This window comes from Dermacentor albipictus, chromosome 2, assembly GCF_038994185.2.
Source record: "Dermacentor albipictus isolate Rhodes 1998 colony chromosome 2, USDA_Dalb.pri_finalv2, whole genome shotgun sequence".
Classification (NCBI taxonomy): Eukaryota; Metazoa; Arthropoda; class Arachnida; order Ixodida; family Ixodidae; genus Dermacentor; species Dermacentor albipictus.
Window position 1 is genome coordinate 29,867,084 of NC_091822.1, and position 22,189 is coordinate 29,889,272.

Genomic DNA, 22,189 nt, shown 5'->3' on the forward strand with positions numbered 1-22,189 from the left:
ACGGCTGACGCATAATGCCGCTGCTGCGTGGATGTTCACAAAGCAACAGCCTCAGTAAAGTTCAATTACCGAGCTCATTGAACCAAGTGTCTACGCCATTCGACTTCCAATTTTCGGCAGTATGCTGGAGCACAAAATCAGTTTGCAGCCCCTCTACTGCGAAACGCAATTAAGGACTCTACAAAACAGAGATGGTTGAATTAGTTTCTCACAGAAGGAAATTTCTAATTCACAATACATCGATAGAGATTTGGTGCCCGTAACGAACTATCTTACATATACCGGGAGCGATTCCAAATTTTGTTTTATACGAAAGTACGTTTACCGTCATCACAGAATCAATATTCAAGACGAAAGCCACTTTTTAGTTATTCCTGGCTGCTTGCGTTACGGTACTTTATGTGCTCTCCACGACAACCCTAGAATCACAGGACACCATCGAGGGACGCTGCGCACTATTGAAAAGCTCTTTTCGTGGCGAAGATCGACAGGAGCATTCGTTCATACGTCGCAAGCTGCGAAGTGCGCCAACAACACACACTGCTTTCAGGTCTCGTCAGCTTTGGCTTCCTACATTCCTTACCCCTCCTGCGACACTTTTTGCACACTGTGAGAACTGATCAAATCTGGCTTTGCCAACAACGACAGCTGCTAGCCGTTATATTTAGTCGACGTGAACTGTATATCAATGTTCCTGGAAGTCGCTGTCGTGCATTCACTCACCGACAGCTGCGTCCTGAAGCTTCCACAGGGCTGCATCGAATGGAAACAACACATTCAAAGCAAACTGATATCCGACAGGTCGGGCAATTTTCGTAGCTACGAGTTCAGCACTTATTTCCGCCAGATTGAAACTGAGCAGCACTTCGCGTCAGCCCACGACCCGCACATGAATGCTGCGACAGGGAGATCGAACCAGACCTTCGAAGCCCGACTTCTACCACAATGTAAAAGCAACGATCCCGGTGAATCCGACACAGACAAGCAGTTTCAATCAATCAGGCGATCGATCGATCGATCAATCAATCAATCAATCAATCAATCAATCAATCAATCAATCAATCAACCTTGATTAGCTTTCGAGAAGGTACATGCATGCATGCGCGTACATACGGACTAGAGTCTGTAGCATTCTGAAGCGGATGCGTGCGCTTTTAATACATCATTGTGGAGCTCAGATAGAACTTCGATGCATGAGTTTGTTAAACATCAGCTGCAAAAACTGGCCTCTATATACTCTCAGACATCATTGAAACTCGGATGTTTTTTGACACGACAGATATCTGTGACCACATCTGGGCAGAAGAAAGGCAACCGGGGGGGGGGGGGGGGCGTTTTTATTCATCAGATCATAATTCTTTGTTGGCTTCTTTTAACATATGAGCCGAGACACGCAGGAGAGCTGCTCAACAGGCATACAAGCGCTACTACCAACGTCGCCGCCATCCAACATCGGGGTGCAGGATCGCAGGAGAAGTCTGGGCAAAGCGAAGCAGCCAGTTATCGATTCATAGCATGCATGCAAAATTCCAGGGATCATTCATCGCCACTGAACATATTGGCGACTACACTTAGCGATACCATGAGGAAAACATCGTGAAAAGACAAGGACGAGAACCAAGGCGTCGAAAACAGCAAACACAGCCTGGCCGATTGTAAATATAGAGACACACATGCGTGAACAATGCTCAAACATGAAAGAGGCATTGGTTTGCACAGAAGAGGGGAAAGAGGGGATTGCGCGGCTCAGTCCGCGACAATGGTCATCAGGTTGGGAAAGGTGGAAAAGGGACCAAAACATGTGAGAGATGCGCAAGAAGAGAGTGCTCGGGGCTGATGGCAGTACTGGCATATAAGCTCATGTGCGAACACTGAACACTAAGAAATAGAAGAGGACAGTTAAGAAAGGCTGGCTTGTTGGGTTGTCTCTTCCGTATAACACGTCACTTTTGCCTCTCACGTGAATTACGGAGGTATAGCATGATCGACCGCAAGTCTATCCATCCTGCGAAACAGAGTATTGCCTCTCATAGCTAATGCACCCTTTAATACTCATACAAGGGAGCACTTCTTGCGGTAGGATCGTCTTCCTATGCATAAGCTTTATCAATCAAGCCTACTTTTTTAAACATAAGAACAGCATGAAACACGAGGAACAAGCTTTCCTAATATTTCGTCAGTTTGTCATTTGGAATTGCCAAGTGACAAACACTACAAGTTTACATGAAGAATTTCGTGGATTGGGCCTTTTCGAGAACAAGCTATGGGACCAGTAGACGTTTTTTATAACTAACTTGATAAGCCAGCTTGAAAGTAAGAACAGAAGTAACTATTATCGCCTAGTGAATGTAAACACTTAACAAAGTCAAGAATAAGTTGACTACTGTGTTTTTTCGCTACCTCAGTCGGGTCTTACCTGCCTGCACGTCGGAATTTGTGTACAAATTGGTGTGCGCATCATGGTCTTGCTGCCAACAATTTAATGCTTTTTTTGAAATCGCTTGTGGCAGATAGCACAGTTCTAGTTCATTAGCTAGTTTACTCGAATAAGCTGGCATTGCTTGCACAAAAATTTGAAATGCATAATTCACGAATTAACGAAAAATCACCAAATATGTTTTCAGCTTATCGCATTATGGCACATATTTATATCTACGAGTTTTACTGGGTAAGACTGCAAGGCACATCCACCTCAAAACAATTGTGTGAGTGACGCCATTTACGAGATATGCGCCGTCAAACTTGTCCTGAAAATGCACTGTCGTTCGACTTACTTTCCTCGCAAAACATCGTTCTATGCATTGAAGAGCAACAGCAGCTGGAACGCCAGTGCATTTCTCCGCTAAGTTCGGTAATTATTATCTCGAAACTAGTGTCCTGAGAATTCGTTCCATGCGGATTCGCCTTGCGAACTCCCAGGATAGGATTTGTAAATTGCAGTATGCCTCTTAAGGTAATTATTTACAAATAAATTTGTGAATTTTTATTAGTTAGTTTATTATGCATTTCAATGTTTTGTGCACGTAATGTGTGCCTCTTCGAGTACACCAGCTCAAAAACTAGAGTCGTGCCATTTGCCACATGCAATATGTAAAAAGTTTTGAAAGTATTCGCTGAAACACCCGGTATATACACGTCACCGCCTTTGTATATCAATATTTTGGGTACGTTCTATTCAATTGTTGCCCTCTCACAACATTACCTACGACGTCTCGTGTGACTAACTCAAATCGCACACTGGCGTACACCTGCGGACGGCAGGCTAATGACAATCTACTATTTGCTGTTGAGCATCGCGGTACATCGTTGCGGCCGCTATTCCTTTAGTCGGGAATGTAAATAAAAAGAAGAAAAATTACATTTTATATATTAGGTTGAACCAGGCATATACCTAGGATTTTTTTTTCTTGATGGTGTAACTTTTTCTGAAAATGAGGGGAGGGGGGGGGGTGTCTTCTACAAGTATGAATAACGTCCACCATTCGCCATAAAGACGCGTAAACCCCCAAAAGAGAAATGAAATAAGGTGTGCCTCACGGGTAGGCATGCGAGATACACTTCTCCTTTGCTTGCAAAGCCAGGAACCACGTAAAATGGACTCGCGCAGGAAGAACACTGCCAAGAACAATTAAACAAGCTAAAGTGTACAATGAAGATTTCTATAGTAGAATACAACTTAAGAAAACAGCAGTTAGCAACCAAGGCACACGGACCGCGCAGGGTCGTGTTACTCTGCCAGCCAATCACCAAAGCAAACAATATCGTCATCATCCGGCCTTTTCAAAATGCCGTCGTACTTTATAGCTCCGGAGCGCCTGCTGTTCTTGAAGAGTCTTTTCATCGATGGAAGCAATGAGGTGTGCAACAGACATGAACAAAGTGTATGGAGTCTGAGCATTGCACTCTTCAAAAGTCTGCGGTACAGTTAATTTCACTGCTGAACCCGTTTTACTCATGCAACTTCATGGCAACTGAAATGAAACTTGACAATAAATAGTTGCAGCGAAGCAACCATTTTATTTCAGTTCCATAAAGAATTAGGCTTTCACCATTTCATTATTGTAGACGAACGAAAATGTATAAAATTACGCGCTAATAAGCTTATGTTTGTGGTTGCCGCCTTATTTTGTTAACAGAAAAAGTTTGAAGTACCAATTCTTTGCAGCCTCGCGGAGGAACAGTGGCTGATGGTTATGAGAGAGCGGGCAAGGCCTCACTGCAGACATAAGTTGTATCTCAATATAGTAGCGTTTCTTCTCATCATCATCATTTATTTACCCTTAAAGGCCCTTGGATTAGGGCATTACATAAGGGGGAGGAGCAGTCGTTACATATACAATGGTCGGTAACAACAAAAATATGTTAACAACAAAAAATATGTTAGCTCTGAAAGAGTGAGAGAAATATTTTTTTGAGGAACTATCACAGTTCTTTTGGATCCCTCTTTTTCTGCTCTGCCAACTGCCACAACCGACTCGTATTGTTATTTGGGAAGTTGCGGAACGATGTGTGTCCGCCAGTCCCGTACAACCACGTAGAGCGCAGGACGCTGCGGTTCTAGACGCAAAAGTTAGTAAAGCACCCACATAAGCACAGCAGAGAAGTGGCTACGTCAGGCGGTTCGACTGATAACTGTAGGAAGCGTCATTCAAAACGCGCAGAATTGTTCTCCACTTCCAGCGGCGTTTTCTCTACTTCCTTGTTTAAGTAAAAAGATGTTGATTCATAAATATTTTAATACACAACAGTAAAATTTGGTAATTTTCGCTTTTCGCTCCTATTTGGTGTTGCCTTGGCTCTCTTCCTTAATAGATCCCTTAATTTCTCAACACCTTGTGACACTCGTTTCTAGGTGCCAATTTTGCACGAAAAGTGCTGTACAATTAGGGAAAAACCATGCGAGGTAACAGGTGACAGTAACATTGCTTATGAGTTGAAGGGTTATTGCAGGGTTTACTGATGGACGCTGCTTCGTATTATTATATTTTCCACCTTATCTAACCCATATCGCGGGTATATGTTTCCGCGGATGTGCCAGCGTCGTGGCGAGCCGCCACTCGAGGAAATAATGGAGCAAAAGGAAAAGTTAAATGCAATTGGCGTTTTTTCCGGCCAGAACTCGTTCCACGAGCAAACAGACCAGCTGACTAAGAACTGAATTCCTTTCCTGGTTTCTTGATCAGTCTAAACAAAGAAGGTTGGACTAACGAAGCAATAGCTATACGTGTGACCATTGAATAGATGGTGACAACTGAATGCATCTGGAATTAATCACACGGGCACCGAACCTATTCGAAAACAAGCCTTCACACCCTTAAAAGATAGCGATAACTACCGCCATCCAAAATGAGTGAAAAATGCTGCAAAATTTTGTTCGCTGAATAGCTGTCAAGTCTCCACATTCATTTGGCGGCGCTTTAGGATTATGTGAGGAGTGGTGTCGAGGGCGGGGTGGGGGGGTGTGCCGTTTGATTTCGCCCTCCGCCTCTTGGGTACGTGCCTGGGTTGAACCTTAGATAAGCAGAAATCAAGAGTAACCTAATGGTCAGCATTACAGGATTTTTCAGTTAAGCGGTGCAGACAGAAGCAACTTTTGAGTATTGTATTCTTACTTGCATAAGTAAATCACTGTTTTTTGAAGCTAAATCTACACTCGAGACGCCTGTTCGCATTTCGCTTGGCTGCATTAGGGAAAAGATTTCGCAGTTTCCATCATTTGCAAAATTGGCGTAATGCGAACTCGGCTGCTCCTGGTTGGCACGAAGAATTGTTGCATCGTAGGGAAAAATATAAAATGCAAACTGATTCCGCTCTACTATATTTGAGTTGTACCATAGGGGCCATAGGAAGGTTATTTAGCGGACAGAATTTAAGTGAACGGAATTATCACGTGTAGCTGTGTAGATTGTTCGAGCTGCTTCTGCATGAATGAATGTGTCCTTCTCTTGTTCCTGTGTGCGCTTCATTAGTGTCTTCCAAAGTCGCAATATCACACTTTCATTCATTATCGAAGGCTTCCATCTGGCAGTGAGAAACCAGCTTCTCCCGTTGGGCTGTCCGAAGATGACGCCCGTGTGCTGAGAGTCGTCGGCGACGAAGGGACCCTGGAAGTCGTCGAAGGTCACGCGGTACAAAAGCGTGGTGAGCGCAAGTCCCCTTCCAGTTCATTGCACCCGGTACGTACTATAAAAGCGCGCGCAACGTTCTTCTCATCTGGCGTGCGTGTACATAATTCATTCCAGTCGAAGTCGTTTCCAATAACAGCAGATAATGCGAAGTGCAACACGAGCACGCAGTCAAAGTAACCATATAAAACAAATTTAATGAAAAAATTAGAGGAACGTTACTGAATATAGGAAAGAAATCAGCGAATTTTCAGTAGGAAGAAACATTGCGTAAGACACTATGACACGCGTAATGCGATATTACAAATAATGAAGAGAAGAGTACAGGTGGGGAGGGGGGGGGGGTCCACCTTGTGAGAGTCCACCTAGTGGGCTGTCAATTTCGGACAATGCTGATTGGCTAGGGCCGCTCATCTCCTCCTCTCTCTTACAGCTGCCTCCAAACAGCAGCGCCCGAAATGGAGAGGCCACTAGGTGGACTCTTACAGAATACCCCCCAGGTCCCTTACATTCTGAAGTTTCTTTGTGAAAACAAGACCGAAATAGTGGTTATAAACCCCACGAAAACACACAAGAACGATTGGCGTGGGTAACGTCCTAATTCTTATTCCAATGTTTCATTGAGTACTTGTACAGCCGCCCAAAACATTTGGTTTTTACCTTTACTCCACACAGCGCGGACAGCAATTTCCTTCTCGTGATTTAGCGCTTATAAAGTTCGTACTTGTCGCTAATTATACTATTTCGGACACAAGCCGCCGCGGTGGCTTAGCAGCTAAGGCGTGGCGCTGCTAAGCACGATGCCGCGGGATCAAATACTGGGAGCGCTTGTAAAAACGCCCGTGGGTCGTGCATTGGGTGCAGGTTAAAAATCCCTAGCTGGTCAAACTTGTCTAAGTCCCTCATTACGGCGTACCTCATAACTGTATCGTGGTTTTGGCGGGTAAAACTCCACGTACTCTCATTTGTGACGCATATAACGGCAAGTGTCGGTCCACGTAGCTTTGGCTGCATCGTTTCCGTCTGCTTAAAGCTTCCCAAAGTGCTCCAGATGATTGTTTATTCAGCGAAGGCCCAGGTTACCCGCTAATCGCACCTTTTTTAAAGAAAGGAACAACCACAGTTGTAAATCACAGAGCAGCGGCACAAGTATAGCGGCGTAAATGGTGCGATAGCTACAATTTATTTATGGCCCGGGCCGATTGGCGCGCGGGAGCTTGCTTTACAGAAAACTACGCCCAATATCACCGTACCTAATTAATAAGTGGCCCGGAAATTAGCGAGATTTCATTAGAACCTTTTTCTTTAGAGCTTTTCTTGGCAAGGCTGAGTAAAAAGAGCTTCAAAGAATGCCGCAGTTTCGCCCTAGAGGCGAAGCATCTACTGCAATAGCAAGTAATTAAATAGCTAGACGAAACCAGGATACTTGTTTTATCAGGCCGCAAACATTCCCTTACTAATCGAATTAACAAGCACGTCGTCACTGGCGCAGAAGCGAACATGAACACTCGATGACCGCGGACAATCGTCGTCGGAACGCAGGCGTGAGTATGAGGAGCAGCAGCAGCAACCGCATATTCGCGAGCCAAGTAGCCTGCTGTCTTTCACTTCAACGCGAAGACTAAGCGGTGAGAGCACAACGCGTACGATGCCTGCAGCCCTCGGCGGGCCCAAACTGTACACCCACCACAGATTACTTTCATGACAGAGCCCGCGGTGCGGTGCTCAGCTAGGGATGGCCGATTATTTTTTATGGGTTCAACGAATAATCTTTTATCATTTCGGCATTTGGTCAATTATTCGCTGGCGATTGAGGGTTCTTAATTCCATAATTATTTACTGAAATTTTGTTCGGCCAGTTTTACATAGGTAGAAACACTGTTATCTACTTTTTCAGGGCCCAATTTTAATGTTTGACTGGTGGAACCAAGCTTGAAACACAAGTATATAAACACTCGATAAAGGATAATCTTTAATTTTTTAAAGGCTAAATACAACTGGCACTAGTGGCTTTGGAAGAGACAAACAATATACGGAATAAAATGGCACTTACTACCGAATTAAAGAAGATACATCGCATTGGTGCATCCCTGTACAGTACAGTTAAACAAGAAATTAAAAATTGCAAAAGGAAAGGTAAAGACCTACTAAAATATGCGATAAAATGAGATGTGCGCAGAGGGCAAAATGGATGGTTGAAGATTTTAAATCACATACTCTTTTCTACAGAACGAAGGAATGCCGATTGGCTGGAAAACTTGGGTGAAACCGACACCTTCTTTGAATGGCTACAGTACCAGCATGCGAGAATAGATGCTCGGACGCGATAGATTTGCTGGAACCAACACGAACTGCACCGCTATGTCAAATACATGCTCGAAACTGGGAGTGGCAACGACCATCAACGCCTTTGTTGCTATAGTATGATTTGAATTGCGAGGGCATGGGGGCGTGTGCGGTGGGCGGCGGGAGGAGAGGCGAAGCTCTCGGCTCGGCATCACTTGGGACTGCGAAATACAGGCGGTAGTCGCTCTACCACAGCTGTGCAGTACGATTCCAGTACATTTCAGTGCGATTTCCAAATTTTCAGGCCACTGCTGTCAAACTCTCGAAAACCACTGATTGAACTGGTCTAATCGGTTAAGTCGAATAAACGAAACGTGGACATCGAGGAAGATTAACCGTTCTGCGGCATACCGGTAATCGATCAAACGCTAATCGTTAGTGCCAACCCTACGCTCTGCCGCGCCGTAGGCAGTCGCGGCCGAACTTGAACTCCCCCCTCCCCTCCTGCTGTCTTACGCGCGGTGCAAAATGGCGCGCTTTATCCTCTCCTTCCTCGCTTGTGAGCGTGGTATCAAGCCACCATCTTTCTTGGCTCACCCTCGCACGCTTTGACTTACGCCCACATTATATTGAGCGTGGCCACGACTTTATCGCTTTTGAACTTTGTATAGAACATGATGGTGACGGCGACACCGGAAATTCGCTTGGAGTGTCTGTGTTATTGCTTAACAATTAAAAAGAAGATAAAAAGACTATGCAAAGCAAGCGAACAAGCAAGAAAGGAATCAGACGTTGTTCAAGACCATTGTAATATACTTGGGCTTGACATGACAAAACACACGGTACATATTAATGTGAAACTCGTTGCGAACGTGCTTTACGTTTTGTGATGCCAAGGCGTGAAATAGCACATTGAGCGAAAAGCCGATGTATGCCGTCTGGACAAGTGAAATACGGCGCCGAAATTCCCATTGGCTGCGATGCCAAATCACGAGTGCGCCCCAACGGAGCAGAGCGGGCGATTGGAGACACTTGCAACCGTGATAGCCAGCCAGGTGTTGCGTGAGGGGAGAGGGCATCCCCGCGACGCCACGTCACCCTCGCTCTCGCTCTGGGAAGTGTGTCATCCGCGCCTTCCTTGTCCGTGCTTGCCCTCGCCTGCGTTCTAAGCGCGCATCGGTAAGCGCGAATCAAAACCCACAAATCCCCTGAGCACTCTGCTTTATGACGTCATGCTACTTGGACCGAAATTTCCGTTGGGAGGCCCGACGTGACAAAATGGTGACGTCAAAATCACAGCGGCTTACTCGGGAGCGTCCATATTAAATTCTGTGGCAGTCGGGCAAGGTACCATGACGTCACGGATCAAAGTGCACCGCCTTGGCCTATTTGGGAAGCATTGGCCAAGCGTCTCAACGGGCTCGCATGCTCGCGAGGAGGCCATAACACGAGGGACCGCTCAGTTTCGTACAACTGGACATTAATAATTTTGCATTCACAACTCGTAAAGTGCATAGTTGTCCCCACATTTTTGTGCGTTAAACCATACAGAGTGCAGAACAACTCACTTACCGCTGTTGCTTCTTTTTTTATTGTAAAGCATGCAAATTTCCTATCAATGCTTACCGCTCACGGCGAGATCACATAGTAGGCCCGCAATATTTTTTGTTCTCGCTGGGTTTCATGGCAGTGTGACGGTTGTTACGTTCCGCATTTCTATTGCGTCTAGTTCTCTTGCAGCTGCACTATGCTTCTGTCTCTCTCTGACTTGCTTTGGTTTTCTTGCTACACAGTCGCAGTCGACATCGCACCCGTCTAAGAAGTGCATGCATGGCGGAGGCGCTTCTAAAGTTGCGTCATCTCGACGCAGCCGCCACACGGGAGAAATGTCCGGGTCCGAATCGCCTGCTTCTGGTTAGCATCTAGTTTCGCTCGTCCCCGCCTTAAAATAGTGGATATGGTTATACTGTTCTGAAGTGCAGCTTGCGTAGGGGCATTGAGTTAATGGTCGCATTCTAGGAGCAGCTCTTGTTTCTTTTTTTTGTCAGCATTATTCAAGAGTTCGTGTTCCTTCGAGTGTTCTCACAGTTTACGCTGCAGTGAACAGCAGCTTCTCTTTGCGCCTTACTGTTGAGCATTCTGCACTCTGAGTAGAGGACTGCGAAAAGCAGAGGACTCCAAGGTATCCATTCTATTTGCTTAGTGTGCGTGAACCGCAAGATCTAAGCCCGCACTACATTGCTAAAAGCTCGGCTGTCCTATGTTACTCGCATTACGAAACATAACTAAAGCGTCATCGAAGCCGAAAATAAACACGGAACAAGGAATATGGGTGCTAGATATTGCTACGGGGTATATTCCCACTAACGAAGAGCCGAGCAGGAAGAAGACGAAGACGACGGTTGGAAGCTAGCGCGGGCTGTTGCCTCTTGGTCAACTGCGGTGTATTGCCTTGTAAATATACTTGTAAATAGCTTTTCGTCGGTGTCTTCCTACGTAACATATTTGGTGGAGGTGGACGTTCCCTGTACCTCGTCACGGAGCTTCGCAGTGGACGGTACGTCGAGCCTACCTTCATGGCTCCCGGCGACGCCAACCCGACTCCACCGGCTCCGACACCTGCTGCCACTTCGACGACCTACATCACCCTCTCCGCCCCCCGTGATCCTGGCGTATTCTCGGCACAAGATGGGGAAGACGTCGAGGACTGGATCAGCCTTTACGAACACGTCAGCCGCAATAACCGGTGGGACCCAACTATCATGCTCGCCAACGTCGTGTTTTACCTCGGTGGCACACCTCGAGTTTGGTATCGGACGCACGAAGATGAGCTGACCAGTTGGGATTCGCTTAAGCAAAAGCTTCGAGACTTGTTCGGCAACCCCTACGGTCACCAAGTTGCCGCGCAGAAGGCGCTTTCCGGTCGTGTGCAGACGTCAACGGAGCCCTACGTCACGTACATCCAGGACGTCTTGGCTCTATGCCGCAAAGTTGACGCACACATGACTGAGTCCGACAAGGTCTCCCACATCCTCAAGGGCATTGCCGATGACGCCTTCAACTTGCTCGTATTTAACAACGTCGCGACGGTGGATGCAGTTATAAAAGAGTGCCGCCGCCTGGAATTCGCTAAAAGCCGACGTATCGACCAACAGTTTGCCCGTCTGCCCAACACCCCAGCGACATCTTCCTGTGCCGACACTCCTCGTCCCAACAACACTGGCGATGTTACCAGGATTGTCCGGCGTGAGATCGAGGCCGCCTATCCGGCTGCGTTCGACTCCAGCCCCTCCAATGCACCTGCAGTCACTGTTTCCCTGATCCAGGCAGTTGTCCGCCAGGAGTTCGCCAACATGGGTATTCACACCATCTGCTCGGCCCATCGCCCTGATCCCCACCCGGCTTCTTCGATTCCACCCCGTCCCGCACCTTCTTACCCACCACGTTTCCGCAACCCCTCTGAATGGCACACTGCCGACGACAAGCCAATTTGTTTTCACTGCCATCGAATTGGGCACATTTCTCGCCACTGCCGCAGTCGCTGCAGTTCCCTGAACCAGTCTACATATACTGCCTACTCTCGCCCCCCGGGTGGCCTTTCTCGTCCCTATGCTGCCCGCTCAGATAATGCCGCCACCGATTCTCCTGCGCCGAACCGCCCCTATTCTCGTTCGCCTTCGCCCCAACGACGACAATCTCGCTCTCCCCAGCCCCGTCGTTCCTATTCGCCGACTCCCTTCGGACGCCGCTCCCAGCCGGAAAACTAGACGATGCAGCGCCTCGAGGTGACGCTGCATTGCTCCCTACGCCGCCAAATCCTCTCCTGACGTTGCCCACTCATCTGAACCTTCTTGACGTGCAAGTCGACGGTGTTCCTGTATCAGCTCTCATAGACACTGGGGCGCATTTGTCGGTAATGAGCGCGGATCTTCGTACCCGGCTGAGGAAAATAATCACGCCCGCCACGACGCCTGTTGTCCGTGTCGCCGATGGCGGAAGAGCCCCCGTAATTGGTATGTGTGCCGCCCGCGTCTCCTTCGCCGATCGCTCCACTACTGTGCTATTCACAGTCATCGCTCACTGTCCCCACGACATCATCCTCGGCCTCGACTTCCTCTCCGCACATTCTGCTCTCATCGATTGCTCCGCCAGTACTCTCCGCCTCGACCTGCCTGTTCTGGATCCCGCTGAACAACCCCTTCCTCGCCTCAGTTCCGTCGACTTCCTTCGCTTGCCACCTTCGGCACTGACTTACGTTGACTTCGTGTCATCCCCACCAGTGCCCGACGGTCACTACATCGCGGCTCCTCTGCAAGACGTCCTCCTTACACCCGGGATCACACTACCTCATACTATTTTATCTATTACGGCGAATTGCGTCTGCCTGCCAGTGGTCAATTTTGCCTTGACGACACAAGTGCTGCCACGCGGGATGTCTCTGGCCCAACTTTGCTCATTCGAGGATCACTCTGTAGCATTGATTTCAGTAGACGACAATTCAACCGATCCTCCTCTACCATCGCAGTCGGCAACTTGTACCATCGCCAACTTACAGAAAATGCTTGCACCCGACTTGCCGTCCGCGCACGCTCGTGCGCTCTACCGCGTTCTGACTTCCTACCAAGATATTTTTGACTTTAACGATCGTCCTTTGGCCCAAACAACAGCTGTTAAACATCGCATTAATACCGGAGATGCCCCTCCTATTCATCGCCGCCCGTATCGAGTATCACCGGCTGAGCGTCAAGTTATTCACACCGAAGTTCGCAAAATGCTTGCCAAGAACATTATTGAACCGTCCTGTAGTCCATGGGCGTCACCGGTTGTGCTGGTAAAAAAGAAGGATGGCTCATGGCGCTTTTGCGTGGATTATCGGCACCTTAACAGGGTTACCAAAAAGGACGTGTATCCCCTACCTCGGATTGATGACGCCCTTGACTGCCTCCACGGTGCTCGCTATTTCTCCTCTATTGACCTTCGCTCCGGCTATTGGCAGATTGCCGTGGACGATCTCGACCGCGAGAAGACTGCCTTTGTAACACCCGACGGTCTTTATCAATTCAAGGTGATGCCGTTCGGCCTATGTAACGCTCCTGCCACTTTTGAACGCATGATGGACTCCCTTCTTCACGGTTTCAAATGGTCCACGTGCCTGTGCTACTTGGACGACGTTATAGTTTTCTCCCCATCATTTGCTACGCACCTCGAGCGCCTCTCAGCAGTCCTGGACGTTTTTAGGCGAGCCGGTCTGCAACTCAACGCATCGAAGTGCCAATTCGGCCGTCGCCAGATTACCGTCCTTGGACATCTCGTTGACGCGAACGGAGTGCAACCGGACCCAGGCAAGATCCATGCTGTTACGCACTTCCCTGTTCCGAATTGTGTCAAGGATGTGCGCAGCTTCATCGGCCTTTGCTCGTACTTCCGCCGTTTCGTCAAAAATTTTGCGGCCATAGCACGACCACTAACCGAGCTTTTGAAAAAAGACGCCCCTTTCCAGTGGGGCGATAACGAGGCCTCGGCATTCTCGCTTCTCATCGATCTTCTCACAACGCCTCCCGTTCTGGCCCATTTCGATCCTTCTGCGCCTACCGAAGTCCGTACTGATGCCAGCGGTCACGGAATTGGCGCAGTACTGGCACAACGCCAGCGTGGCCACGACCGTGTTATCGCTTACGCCAGCAGGCTCCTCTCGCCCGCGGAGCGCAACTATTCCATCACTGAGCGTGAGTGCCTGGCCCTAGTTTGGGTGGTTGCGAAGTTCCGCCCATACTTATATGGCCGACCCTTTTCCGTTATCACAGACCATCACGCGCTTTGTTGGTTATGCTCATTGAAAGACCCTTCAGGAAGGCTTGGTCGCTGGGCCTTACGCCTCCAAGAATATTCGTTCTCTGTCATCTACAAATCTGGCCGACTACACAAGGACGCTGACTGCCTGTCTCGCTACCCGGTAGACGAACCTGACGACGCCGACAGTAGTACCGCCGACGGCATTTTCTCTGTGTCTGCCTTCGATAACATCGCCGATGAGCAGTACCGGGACCTATCGCTGCGAGTACTCATCGAGCGTCTGCGCTCTACACCTACCGACGCATCCGTTCGCCGATATGTCCTCCAGGGCGGCATTCTGTACCGAAGGAGCTTCCTCCCTGATGGCCCTGATCTTCTTCTTGTCGTGCCAAAACATCTCCGACAGACTGTGCTCTTTCAGATGCATGACGCACCCACTGCAGGACATCTTGGCGTAACCCGCACGTACGACCGCGTCCGCCGCGGCTTCTATTGGCCTGGTCTTGCTCGTTCTGTCCGACGCTATGTTGCTGCCTGTGATCCCTGCCAGCGTCGGAAAACGCCTCAGGTGCTACCTTCCGGTCATCTCCAGCCGATCACCGTCCCTGTGGAACCGTTTTTTCGTGTTGGATTAGACCTCCTCGGTCCCTTTCCCACGTCATCCTCTGAGAGCAAATGGGTCGCCGTCGCAACTGATTACGCCACCCGATACGCTATCACGCGGGCTCTACCTACCAGTTGCGCCACTGACGTCGCGGACTTTCTCTTGCGTGACATTATCTTAGTGCATGGCGCCCCGCGACAGCTGCTTACTGACCGTGGTCGTAACTTCCTCTCGAAAGTTATCGCCGACATTGTGCGTTCCTGCTCTATTCAACACAAGCTGACTACCTCATACCATCCTCAAACCAATGGCCTGACCGAGCGCTTAAACCGTACTCTTACCGACATGCTGTCCAAGTACGTTTCGAAGGACCACCACGACTGGGACGTTGCCCTTCCTTACGTCACCTTTGCTTACAATTCTTCCCGGCACGACACCGCCGGATTTTCTCCATTTTATCTACTCTACGGTCGCGAACCGACCTTGCCCCTTGACACGGTACTTCCTCCTGCTGCGACCTCAACAACCGAGTATGCGCGCGACGCCATCGCCCTCGCCGATCATGCACGCCAGCTTGCCCGTGCTCGACTGACGGACTCGCAAACCACGCAGCAGCGTCATTACAACGCCCGCCACCGTGACGTACAGTTTTCGCCTGGTGCACTCGTGCTCCTGTGGTCGCCCTGTCGTCGCGTTGGACTTTCCGAAAAGCTCCTTTCGCGATACACAGGACCCTACCGCGTGCTGCGCCAGGTGACGCCTGTGACTTATGAAATTGCTCCTGTGAGCTCAACCTCGTCATCTACTCTGGCGTCTAGTGATGTCGTGCACGTCAGTAGGCTCAAGAGCTACTACACTGCTTCAGAGTCCAGCCTTTAGTCGCTCCGGGACGGCGCTTTTGCCGCCGGGGGTAGTGCTACGGGGTATATTCCCACTAACGAAGAGCCGAGCAGGAAGAAGACGAAGACGACGGTTGGAAGCTAGCGCGGGCTGTTGCCTCTTGGTCAACTGCGGCGTATTGCCTTGTAAATATACTTGTAAATAGCTTTTCGTCGGTGTCTTCCTACGTAACAATATCAATTGCTTTTATTGCATCAACTATTTCACGCATGAAAGTCGCACTCGCGCCAGAATTCAAGAGTAGGACATAGCTGAATCGGCCATCAAGCCTATAGGAGGACTTCTAATGCCGTAATGGGCTTCATGTATGCAATATTGCAGTAAAGTCCAGCATCAGTTCTCTGCATTTTGTGTATTTATCTCCGTGTTACTTAGCCTGGCAACCGCCGTGCTTCTAAATAAGCAGGCGCGCACTCCGCATCGAACTAAACGCTCTCTCTACCTCTCCCTCTCTCTCTCTCTCTCTGCATCTGCACGAAGGGCGCACGGCTGTTCCCCAGGCGTCCACTGCAGCCACCGAGGGCACGACCTCGGGGAAGCAGTGCAGGCACGCCTATCTCGCGCGCATCGCGGAAGCCCAGGAGCGCTTGACTCAACTGAGGGAGCAGCAGGCAGCTGAGGACACCAGTTTTCGTACCCAAGTACTGAGGCGCTTTGAAGAGGTTCGAAGGCCGCTTCGCACGTTAACACCTTCAATTACGGCGAGATGTTTCTATAGCTTCCAGGGAAAGAGGAAACTGCGCAGAAAGAAAGACGCAACGGGTGATTGGACAAGAAGGGCACAGGGCCTTCCAGCCGGTCATTTCTCTGTTCTTCTACCGCGTTTCTTTTCCCTCATGAAGTACACGAAACAGCTCAGATGTCAACGTTCTAATTAAAGCTAAGCGTCGTTCATTAATTATTGCGAGGTATTGACTTCCGTAAGTTCATAATTTGTATCTCGTCTAAGTAGCCTCCCTTTCCGATTTAGCACCAGCTTGCCTACTACCAGAGAAATCTGTTCCACTTGCCTACCCGAAAGCAGAGCCCCCACTTCTTAAATTTAATAGCAACTGACACGTGACTGTTAATGAGTTGTCATTCATCCTATTAGGATTGTCACTTTATATGAACGGTTCCGCACACAAACGTAATATGGTCCCCTTGATATATTTACAGCGGTGACGGTGCGTTGAAGAGATTTTTTTTTTAGCACACACGGAGTGACCTAACGCTGTTCTTCAGGAGCACCTCCAGAGGTGGTGAAGAATGTATATGTTTATATTTTTTTATTGTGCTGTCGTTGGGCTCCCCTAAGCACTGATTGCTCAGATCGCACTATCGTGACTAGCAGCGTAAGTACTGCGCTCTGCTTGTTACCTTATGCCCACTTCCGCAGGATGGATGCTGTGAGTGTCCCCTATGAAACGAGGTAGTGGTTTGCGCCACCACCTCGACGTGTGGTCGAGGCTGCAATGTGTTTACCCCCGCAATTGTGGCATTTCGGCCCCTGGTTGGGACACGCGTCGTCAATGCCATGCCGCTTTGGCCACGTGTGGCACAACACCGGCTGTTAAAATTAGGACAATGCTGGTGTCCGTCTCCTAATTTGTGGTACGTCTCACAAGCGTAGACCTGCGACTTGAACGGGCAGACTCGTATTGTGAAAGACTTGAGCCCGATTTTGTATGAAAGGCTAGTGCGTTTAAAAGTGACTACAGCTGTGCCTTTCTAGCCAATGGGGCGAGCGCTGAGAATACCGCATTTTAGGCAGTGCAGGTTCACCATAAGCGGCTCGGCAGTCATTCCCCATGCATTGCGGATAATGCCCCAGATCTGATCCTTTTGTATGGCCTCGTATGCTTGAAATGCGGTTTGCTTTCTATTTATTATAAGCTGTATTAAAGTCAGAAGGGCCCCTCGGGCGTGTCGTGATCATCGGTGTCAACGGCTATTTCACTACTCCTGTCCACGTATCTGACCTCAACGAACGGATCAGCTTTATTCTGTGCGTTGAAGGAGCGTTGTGATGTGATTCGTCATTGCGTCATTGATAACAATGAAGTTCTCGTCCATAATTCTGCATGGCTCTTGAGCTTTTAGCATCACAGTGTGCACGTATGAAATACTTTGCACACGCGCGTTCGCTTGTTTCTTCCCTGGTTCTCACCGTTTATATGTGACGGTCTTCCACGCTGCTACGCATTCGCTGCCATCTTCGTGAGCAGCCGCGGAGTCCGAGTCATACGCATTAATGTCTGGCGTCACGTAGCCGTTGTAGTGAGAGATGCCACGTCGAAACGCGGCTTTGGGTTTACCTGCTGCAGCTGCAGCTATCGCGGACAGCGTTCCGTGTGCACGTTTTGCCAATGTTTGGCGGTAGGTACAATGAGTTAATCATTGCACTTGCTGTTGCTTCCCCTTGATGGCTCAGGATCAGCAAGTGGAGCGAATGGATTCACGTCTGGACGGAATGGCGTCTTCCTCGAAGCGGTGGTGTCTACCATGGCGTCAGTCGATGTTTTCGTTACGGTTAGCCAGTGCCACCTTTATTTTTAACGCGACCGTGTTAAGGAGCTGGTGTCGTAGAAAAACCGATGTCGGCAGCGTTGGCCGTGAGCGAAAAATCCCGGAAGGCAATTCATAAATAAAAACAACTTGCAAGATGGGCTGGGTGGGAATCGAACCAGGGTCTCCGGAGTGTGAGACGCAAACGCTACCACTCAACCATGTGTTCGATGGTTTAGACGTGTTCGACGCACTTCCCGATTCCAAAGTGTGTCAAGGTTGTGCGCAACTTCATCGGCCTTTGTTCGTACTTTCGCCGTTTCGCGATAAATTTCTTGGCCATAGCACGACCACTAACCGAGCTTTTGAAAAAAGGGGCCCCTTTCCAGTGGGGCGATAACGAGGCCTCTTCAGTCTAGCTTCTAATCGACCTTCTCACAACGCCTCCAGCTCTGGCCCATTTCCATCCTTCTGCCCCTACCGAAGTCCGTACTGATGCCAGCGGCCATGGAATTGGCGCAATACTGGCACAACGTCAGCGCGGACACGACCGTGTTATCGCTTAGTCCAGCAGGCTCCTCTCGCCGGCGGTGCGCAACTATTCCATCACTGAGCGTGAATGTCTGGCCCTAGTTTGGGCGGTTGTGAAGGTCTGCTCATACTTATATGGCCGACCCTTTTCCGCTGTCCCCGACCATCACGCGCTTTGCTGGTTATGCTCACTGAAAGATCCTGCAGGAAGACTTGGTCGCCGGGCCTTACGCCTCCAAGAATATTCGTACTCTGTCACCTACAAATCTGGCCGACTACACAAGGTCGCTGACTGCCTGTCTCGCTACCCGGTAGACGAGCCTGACGACGCCGACAGCAGTACGGCCAACGGCATTTTCTCTGTGTCTGCCTTCTTTAACATCGCCGATGAGCAGTACCGAGACCTATCGCTGCGAGCACTCATCGAGCGTCTGCGCTCCACACCGACCGCCGCATCCGTTCGCATATATGTCCTCCAGGGCGGCATTCTGTACCGAAGGAACTTCCTCCCTGGCGGATATGATCTTCTTCTTGTCGTGCCAAAACATCGATGACAGACTGTGCTCTTTGAAATGCATGACGCACCCACTGCAGGACATCTTGAGGTAAGCCGCACGTACGGCCGCGTCCGCCGCCGCTTCTATTGGCCTGGTCTCGCTCGCTCCGTCCGACGCTATGTTGCGGCCTGTGATCTCTGCCAGCGTCAGAAAACACCTGGAAGAAAGACGGATAAAAAGCCTGTGCAGGTTGCACTAGCAGTGCAAGGCTGCAGTCATCAGCGGAGCTTGTCATAACCTAGCTTTTACGTCGCGTGCGAGGCTGTGCTAGGTTTCGCTAAGTTGTTGGTAGGCTTGACTAAGTCGTTTCTAGGTTTTGCGAGGTTATGGTAGGCTTTGATAAGTTGTTTCTAGGTTTGCGAGGTTATGCTAGGTTTTGATAAGTTGTTTTCTCGGCGGGCTTGACGCTGGAAATTTTCTAGCAGTCGCATGCCGGGATCGCTTTCTGGGCGACGTCGCGCGTTCGCGCGCAGGCCCTCGCGTTCCGTAGAATAAAACTCGGGATCCTCGACTCGGCGTCGCCTCTTCTAAGCTGCAGCTTCGGGTCAGCGTTGCGGATCAGCTCGGCGGCGGCGCATCGCTTCTCGCTTGGCGGTATGGTGTTTTTCCTAGCATGCCGCTTCTTCTTTGGGCGTCCGGCCTTTCCTCGGTCTTCCCATGGCAGCAGCACGTACGCACGGAGAGAGAGAGAGAGAATAAACATTTTTATTAGGTGAAGCAGCTAGGGAGAGGCGTCCTCAGTCCAGAATGCCTTGAGCTCGGGCCGCGTCCTGGGCCCTCGCAATCAGCCGTTGCTGATCCTCGAGGTCGGAGCTGGCCAAGGCTCTCTCCCAAAGCTCGTTAGTGGGGTAAGGGTTCGGATGATTTAATGGTGCCGCTCTGCAACCTCCTACTATGTGCCTGAGGGACCCGGGCTCTGCGCAGAAGCGACATTGCGGAGAGAATTTTGTAGGGTCTATGAGGTGATTCCTGGTTGGGTGGGGGAATGTATTGACCTGTAGAGCCCGGAGGAATCGCTCCTGCTCTCTAGGTAGTGACTTGTGTGGGGGTGCATATGTTCTGCGGGTTAGCTTGTAGTGTTGTGTGATGTCTTGGTAAGAGACTAGAGGGTGCATGCGCTCGGGTTCAGATTCCTCGGCGTCGGCTCGGTGGGTCAGATCTCGAGCCACGTGGTTGGTGACCTCGTTGCCAGGAATGCCTTGATGAGCTGGCGCCCAGATGATCATGACTGATCTCGTTTGCGGCTTTTGATTGATGATCCGGAGTGTAGTGGCATGAATTCTGCCGCTAGCAAAGTTGCGGCACGCCTGTTGGGAGTCGGTCACTATGACTTCAACCTCTGTTTGGGAGAGAGCGAGGGCTATGGCCGCTTCCTCGGCCTGGAGGGGATTGTTTCGTGTGAGCGAAATGCTGCTCCGATGTTCTGTGTTGACGACTACGGTGGCTGTTGTGGCTGCGCGTCTGGAGTAAGAAGCCGCGTCAGTGTAGGCTGTAGAGGGTAAAGTTCCGTATCGCTTGTGTATGGCCAGGGCGCGGGCCTCCCTTCGCTCTGCGTGGTGCACTGGGTGCATGTTGCGAGGCAGAAGACGTACGGTGATTTTTCTCCGGATGGCATGGGGTAAGCTCACAGTCTGAGGCGTCGGATGGCTCATAGGGGCAGAGAGCCCCAGGCGTAAGAGAATGGACCTCCCTGCTTCCGTAATCGCCAGCCTTGTTCGCTGACTGGATAAATGTGCCTCGATCAGCTCCTCGGCCGTGTTGTACACACCTAGTCGTAGTAGGCGTTCTTTGGACGTACTGATTGGCAGACCCATCGCCTGCTTATATGCCTTTCTGATCATTGCGTTGATTTTCTTCAGTTCCGTCTCGTTGAGTAGTGCGTACGGAATAGCGTAAGTTATTCGAGACACGACGAAGGCTTGGACAAACCGAAGCGTGTCCGCCTCCCCCATGCCTCTTGTCTTGGTTGTTATTCGCCGGATCATGTGCGTAACTTGGGCTGTTGTAGTCTTAAGCTTTTTAATTAATATTGTATTGGTGCGATCCGACTGGAAAACCATTCCCAATATCTTTACGCTCCGAGACGGAACGATGGTGTGTCCCTCCAGCTGTATGTTGATAGTGGGCGAGTCGCATCTGTGCTTCTTTCGCGGTGAGACCAGGAGTAGCTCCGACTTTTGGGGGGCGCAGCTGAGCCCGCATGACTTAGCATAGTCGCTCACCACGTCTGCAGCTTCCTGCAAGCGGTTCTCCATTTCCCCGATGGACCCTGTGGACGACCAGATGGTAATGTCGTCAGCATATAGGCCATGCCGGATCCCTGGGGTGTTATCGAGGAGCGGCGGTAGGCCTATTAGGTCGATATTGAAAAGGAGAGGGGATAACACTGCGCCCTGTGGTGTGCCGCGCCCGCCCAGTAGGAAGGGGTTTGTGGCTTTGTCCCCGACCTTTAGGATGGCTTTTCTATCTGAGAGGAAATCTCTGATATAGGAGTACGTCCTGGCCCCACAGCCCAGCGCGTTTAGCCTCTGTAAGATTGCTGTGTGCTTGACGTTATCGAACGCCCCTTTAAGATCTAAGGCGAGGATAGCCGTGGGGGAGTTGCGTGTCGCTGGTACAATCACCTCCTCTTTCAGCTGAAGTAGGATGTCTTGAGTTGAGAGGTGTGGACGGAATCCTATCATCGTTGTTGGAAGTTTCCCCGAGTCCTCCAGGAATGGTTGTAACCGATTGAGAACGATGTGCTCTAGGAGCTTTCCTACACACGAAGTGAGGGAGATCGGTCGTAGGTTCTCAATGGCTGGTGGCTTGCCGGGCTTCGGTATCAGACGAACCTCGGCTATTTTCCAGTCCTCAGGAAGGTTTCCTTTCCTCCATACTTCATTAAGATGAGCGGTAAGCTCTAG

General features: G+C 49.9%; 1 protein-coding gene across 2 annotated transcripts in view; it reads left to right on the top strand.

Moving 5' to 3' along the window:
• The window catches only part of LOC135897764 (uncharacterized), a 42,198-nt gene that overhangs the window by 5,284 nt on the left and 14,725 nt on the right, over positions 1–22,189 (top strand). The window contains exons 2-4 of one of the 2 annotated variants that reach the window (XM_070532792.1): positions 6,014–6,176; positions 10,205–10,325; positions 16,189–16,370. In XM_070532792.1, coding sequence (XP_070388893.1) covers positions 6,014–6,176; positions 10,205–10,325; positions 16,189–16,370 — 466 coding nt within the window. The remainder of the gene's footprint in view (positions 1–6,013; positions 6,177–10,204; positions 10,326–16,188; positions 16,371–22,189) is intronic. The other variant, XM_070532793.1, reaches the window with a different exon arrangement.